We start from the raw sequence: 6,351 nt of genomic DNA on the forward strand, positions 1-6,351 counted from the left end.
AGGATCAAGCTCGATCAGTAAATCAGCAAACCGCCCCAACCATGTCCTATCCACGACAAAATGTCCTTCCCAAGATCACTCATTTAAGGACGTACAAACAACCAGCCTTGACGAGTCAGTGCAGTACCACCCCAAGACCCGTAGTAGTGCTATTGAACAAGGGACCCTTTGTGAACAGCCTGTTAGCTTATCCTAACACGTCAACCTCTCCCCTCTTATCTCTTTGAGCCCAACAAATAGCCCACACTAGCCAACAATCCAATACCTTCCGACCCGTACATCAAAAGAATATAAAAATGAAAGTCTAAGCCCAACCATTCCACCCGGATTCGAAACACATCAAATAAGCCCAAATCCAAGTAACTTAACTAAGTCAGACATATACGCTCAACAACTTTACCCTTCCTCCCATAAACATATCACAAACCCTTCTCCAATCTCAACCCCTTGGGCAAAACTTGCTAAATAATACTTTTTATGGAAAATTTTAGGAGAAAGTATGTGAATGAAGTTATTTAGTTACAAAGACTCTTTTTGAAACTTGAATTTGTCAAATTTAAGTTTCAACTCAAAATTAAGTTTAGCAAACTTGAGTTTTAATTTGTTATACAACATCAGTGTGTTATGAAACCTAAACTAATTGAAATTTGAGTTTATTTTATTTTATTTTTATAATCTCAATTTTAGGTTAAAACTTGTGTTTGGCAAACTTTAGTAGCTAAATAACTTCACCATCGTGCCATCTACCTAAAATTTTCCTTAAATTCTACTATTGAGCAAATTTTGCCCAACCCCTTCACATGATCCAGGCATCCCCAATCCCTTCAATTAACGACTCCTTCCTCAAATCCTTACAAAACCTATCCTCCCACAAAAGAGAAAAGTCACCGAAAAAGAATTTGCTCTATTTGCAAAGAGATTAAAGGAAACATTTGACGCCCCTGAAGCAGTTTCCTCTGACCCCGAGACCGTCACGATCATTCCTCAAGTCAAGCTTGAAACACTCCATCCAAGAGGAAAGGCACAAATCAAAAGGTCAGGGCCAAGTCACGATCACAGGTGAGTATGCCAGTCAGTACTTTTGTTTCAATAAGCATAATCTCCCTCTGTATCGAGTCTTTTTAATGACATTGGAGTCTAGCAAAACCAAAAAAAAAAAAAAAAAAAAAAAAAAACTGCAGAACCAGTGACTGCAGAAAAACCAGACCCCTACCATATATAAACCCATTTCCAAAAGCTTCCAAACGTCAACTTTTTACCTTTTTTACTCAACCTTCAACGTTTATCATCTTCATTTTCTTAATCTTTAGCTAGTTTCTCTCACTCTTCAATCTTTACTAATCTCTTTGATCCAAATAATATGCAACGAAAAGCCACACTCAGCGTTCATATTTTCACATTTTGGATCAGTTTCAGAGGCCCAATTGACCACTTTCCCCAGTCAAATCGATGATCTGCATATGGGTTCTTCAACAAAATGTAATATTTTTTGTGAAATTCAACCAATTCTCTATCTGGGTTTCGCTAGTTTTGATCAGATTTTTCAGACTTTGAGCTTCATGGGTGTTTTGGTGTTTCTCTCCTTAGGTAGCAGAAATGGAGGATCAGGGGCTTCATCTGGAAAATTAAAGATTTAATTGTGAGTTACTTTGCTGATTTACATATGGTATTGCAATCCCTCTCACTCAAAGTTGAGATTTTTAAAATCTGATCTATTATCTGAAAATATAAGAGAGATGCTCTAAAAAAATTCAATTATTAATTATTTTTTCAAAAAAAAAAAAAAGTTGGTAGCTATTTTTATTTCTTAAATTATTCTTATTATTTATTATCATGTAGGTTTTGATCCGTAGAAGTTGATCTAATATGGGATTTGTTTGATCAGGAGGAGGGGATGCAGGGCTTTTGCCACAGAGCAGGCAAACCAGTGTAACTGTGTAAGTTCTTACTTTGTTCTCTCCCTGTCCTCTGCATATGTTTAATTGCTATGTTTGGTTCCCTATAAATGGTGGAAAGGAATGAAAAAAAAAATGTAAAACTTTAAGTTTTAAGAGTTTTTGATTGTTGGGGAAGACAAAAATTTGAAGGTACTACTTTACTTCAGAACTTTGACGATGGTTGACTTTGTTTTTCCTTGGAATTAGAAGAACATGATGCCAGGAATATTGTTGTGTTTCTTAGTTATTACCATAAACCTAAAGGAGGGTTATATGTGAAATGATTTCTAATTGCTCCTTAACTTTAATTTCCATGCAGGTACTACCAAAGGAAGCAAATTCGATGATGTAATTTCTAATTGCTCCTTAGCTTTAATTTCCATAGTGGTTCTATAATTCAATTCTTAGTTACTTAAATGACAACAAATTTGATACTCGTTCTAGCTTTATCTTGTTATGTGCCATTTAAAAAAAAAAAAATTCATTCTATATATGGCAGAAAGCCTAATAGAATAAATTTTCAGAGTGGAGCATACTGACAGAGATTTATTATTTCTTAACAGTTTATGCTGATTAGAATGCTGGCTCAATAGTCAAAACATATCAGAAGTATATCAATGGCAGAACATCGGAATGGTAATGTCAAAAATACAAATGGCAAGGCATCAGCAGCCACCAATACATATACGATCAATCTGGAAAACTTCAGTAAGCGGTTGAAAATGTTCTATTCTCATTGGAATGAATACAATGGTGATTTATGGGGTGCTTCAGATGCCCTGGCTATAGCAACACCTCCAACTTCTGAAGATCTACGTTACCTGAAATCGTCAGCTTTGAACATCTGGTTGGTTGGTTATGAATTCCCAGAAACAATTATGGTCTTCACGAAGAAGCAGATCCATTTCTTGTGTAGCCAGAAAAAAGCTTCTCTCCTCGATGCTGTGAAGAAGTCTGCAAAAGAGGCTGTGGGTGTTGAAGTTGTGATGCATGTGAAACCTAAAAATGATGATGGGGTTGGACTAATGGATAATATATTTGAAGCTGTCAGTGCTCAGCCAAACTCCAATGGTCATGCTCCTGTTGTTGGACATATAGCAAGAGAGGCTCCTGAAGGAAAGCTTTTGGAGACATGGGCTGAAAAGTTGAAAAATGCGAATTTTGAGCTAAGTGATGTAACAAATGGGTTCTCAAGTTTGTTTGCTGTCAAAGACAATACAGAGCTTACAAATGTAAAGAAAGCTGCATTCTTGGCTTCATCAGTGATGAGAAGTTTTGTGGTCCCAAAACTTGAAAAGATTATTGATGAGGAAAAGAAGGTTTCCCATTCTTCATTGATGGATGACACGGAGAAGACCATCTTGGAACCTGCAAGAATTAAAGTCAAGCTGAAGGCTGAGAATGTTGATATTTGTTACCCTCCAATATTTCAGAGTGGAGGAGATTTTGACCTGAAACCAAGTGCTTCCAGCAATGATGACAACCTTTACTATGATTCTACCAGTGTGATTATATGTGCAATCGGATCCCGATACAACAGCTACTGCTCAAATGTTGCTCGAACTTTTCTGATTGATGCCAATGCAAATCAGAGCAAGGCTTATGAGGTTCTCCTCAAGGCACAAGAAGCAGCCATTAGTACTTTGAAATCTGGCAACAAGGTCAGTGCTGCATATCAAGCAGCGCTTTCTGTAGTTGAGAAGGATGCTCCTGAATTGGCTGCAAACTTGACTAAAACTGCAGGAACTGGAATTGGCCTTGAGTTTCGTGAGTCAGGGCTTAGTCTTAATGCCAAGAATGACCGCGAATTTAAACCAGGCATGGTTTTCAATGTCTCCCTTGGATTTCAGAATTTGCAGGCAGAGACCAAAAACCCAAAGACCCAGAAATTCTCAGTGCTGCTAGCCGATACAGTTATTGTTGGTGAAGAGGTTCCAGAGATAGTGACTGTATCAAGTTCTAAAGCTGTGAAGGATGTAGCTTATTCATTCAATGAGGATGATGAAGAAGAAGATGAGCGGCCAAAAGTCAAATCTGAGACTAGAAGCAGAGGGACTACCTTATCTAAGGCAACACTTAGATCAGACAACCAGGAGATGTCAAAGGAGGAGCTACGAAGGCAGCACCAGGCTGAACTTGCCCGCCAGAAAAATGAAGAAACTGCTAGGAGGCTTGCCGGAGGCGGTTCCATTTCAACGGATAATCGTGGTGCTGGGAAGACAATAGGTGATGTGATTGCATATAAGAATGTTAATGATCTGCCCCCTCCAAGGGGTTTGATGATTCAAATTGATCAGAAGAATGAAGCCATCCTATTGCCAATTTATGGAACCATGGTTCCTTTCCATGTAGCCACTGTGAAGAGTGTGTCCAGCCAGCAGGACAGTAACCGTAATTGCTATATCCGTATAATCTTCAACGTACCTGGCACCCCTTTTAGTCCTCATGACTCTACCACCCAGAAGTTTCAAGGGTCAATTTATCTCAAGGAAGTTTCATTCCGCTCTAAGGACCCAAGGCATATCAGTGAAGCAGTACAGCTGATCAAAACCCTTCGCCGACAGGTAGCCTCCAGGGAGTCCGAAAGAGCTGAGAGGGCCACTTTAGTTACTCAGGAAAAGCTGCAAGTTTCAGGAGCCAAATTCAAGCCTATAAGATTGTCTGATCTATGGATTCGTCCTGCATTTGGTGGTCGGGGAAGAAAGTTGACTGGTTCACTAGAAGGCCACACAAATGGGTTTCGATACTCTACTTCAAGGCCTGACGAACGTGTGGATGTTATGTATAGAAACATCAAACATGCATTTTTCCAGCCATCAGAGAAAGAAATGATCACTGTGTTACACTTTCATCTGCACAATCACATTATGGTGGGAAACAAGAAGACCAAGGATGTGCAATTTTATATTGAGGTAATGGATGTGGTCCAGACACTAGGTGGTGGAAAAAGATCTGCCTATGACCCGGATGAGATTGAGGAAGAGCAGCGTGAGAGGGATCGAAAAAATAAAATCAATATGGACTTCCAAAACTTTGTGAACCGAGTAAATGATCTGTGGGGTCAACCTCAATTCAAAGCGCTTGACCTTGAGTTTGATCAGCCCTTAAGAGAGCTAGGCTTCCATGGGGTACCTCACAAAGCCTCAGCTTTCATTGTCCCTACTTCAAGCTGCCTGGTTGAACTGATAGAGACACCATTTGTGGTAATAACTTTAAATGAGATTGAGATTGTTAACCTGGAGAGAGTTGGTCTTGGGCAGAAGAATTTTGATATGACTATTGTATTCAAGGACTTTAAAAGGGATGTTTTCCGAATAGACTCTATCCCTTCAACATCACTAGATGGCATCAAGGAGTGGTTAGACACTACTGACCTGAAGTACTATGAAAGCAGGTTGAATCTCAACTGGCGACCTATATTGAAAACTATCACTGATGATCCAGAGAAGTTCATAGAGGATGGTGGATGGGAGTTCTTGAACATGGAGGTCAGTGATTCAGATTCTGGGACAGAGGAGTCAGACCAAGGGTATGAGCCTTCAGATGTACAGTCAGATTCAGGATCGGAGGATGAGGATGCCAACAGTGAGTCATTGGTTGAGTCAGAGGATGATGAGGACGAAGACTCTGAAGAAGACTCAGAGGAGGAAGGAAAGACATGGGAAGAGTTGGAGAGGGAAGCAACCTATGCAGATAGAGAGAAAGGGGATGACTCGGATAGCGAGGAGGAGAGGACAAGAAGGAAGATGAAAGCTTTTGGGAAGGCTCGGGCACCTGACAAGAGGAATCCTGGTGGCCACCTTCCCAAGAGGACAAAATTAAGGTGAATGTAAGGTCTCAACGACAGCATTCCCCAAAGAAATCCTGGTGGACACCTGGAGAGAGTTGGTCTTTCCCTTCGTTTATCTTATAGGGCAGCATCAGCACCAGCAGTAGTTGTAGTTATACAACTTTGTGTACGAACAACTTCACTTTGAATGTGTTTTAAAAAGGTTCTAGTCGGTTTTGTTTTTTCTCCTTTTCATTGTGTTTTGGAAAACCTTGTTTAATTACTTTCTGCTTGTAAAATAGTGGGAATTAAATATTATTAATAAGTTATACTTTCAGACTTTCTGTATATGTTAAATGTGTTCACCTCAACTGTTGATCTGCCTCGAAGTTCCCACTATTTGGCATTCATTGGACCAATGATTTCCCTAACTATTTCTGGGATTAGTAGAACCTACAGCTAGATACTAGTAAGAGAAATACAGGTTCAGATGCTTGGGGTATGCTGTATCAGATTGCCTGGCCTTTGGATATGCTATATCAGATGGCTGAATTTTGTGTCTTATGAGCTCCTTGTGAACTCATTTCTAGAAGAATTATCGTTTCATACTTTCATAAATATGGAAATACACACAGATGACCTCAT

The 6,351-nt window shown here is 39.5% G+C and overlaps 1 protein-coding gene across 8 annotated transcripts; it reads left to right on the forward strand.

The window, feature by feature from the left end:
* The first annotated feature begins 736 nt into the window (after positions 1–736).
* On the forward strand, positions 737–6,056 carry LOC115968871 (FACT complex subunit SPT16-like). Of its 8 annotated transcripts, none has more exons than XM_031088394.1 (6): positions 737–1,059; positions 1,374–1,479; positions 1,588–1,639; positions 1,886–1,937; positions 2,257–2,285; positions 2,501–6,056. In XM_031088394.1, exon 6 carries the CDS (start codon positions 2,555–2,557, stop codon positions 5,762–5,764), a length of 3,210 nt encoding a protein of 1,069 aa, XP_030944254.1. In that variant the 5' UTR covers positions 737–1,059; positions 1,374–1,479; positions 1,588–1,639; positions 1,886–1,937; positions 2,257–2,285; positions 2,501–2,554; the 3' UTR covers positions 5,765–6,056. The 8 variants fall into 8 exon arrangements, with proteins under 8 accessions (XP_030944254.1, XP_030944252.1, XP_030944257.1 ...); XM_031088392.1 differs by having other exon boundaries at positions 1,411–1,479; XM_031088397.1 differs by lacking the exon at positions 1,374–1,479 and having other exon boundaries at positions 1,840–1,937.
* The last annotated feature ends 295 nt before the right edge of the window (positions 6,057–6,351 follow it).

This window comes from Quercus lobata, chromosome 11, assembly GCF_001633185.2.
Source record: "Quercus lobata isolate SW786 chromosome 11, ValleyOak3.0 Primary Assembly, whole genome shotgun sequence".
In the NCBI taxonomy this organism is placed as follows: Eukaryota; Viridiplantae; Streptophyta; class Magnoliopsida; order Fagales; family Fagaceae; genus Quercus; species Quercus lobata.

What these genes read in the sequence shown, in the direction of transcription:
- LOC115968871 (XM_031088394.1), top strand. Translation starts at nt 2,555, where the DNA reads ATGGCAGAACATCGGAATGGTAATGTCAAAAATACAAATGGCAAGGCA.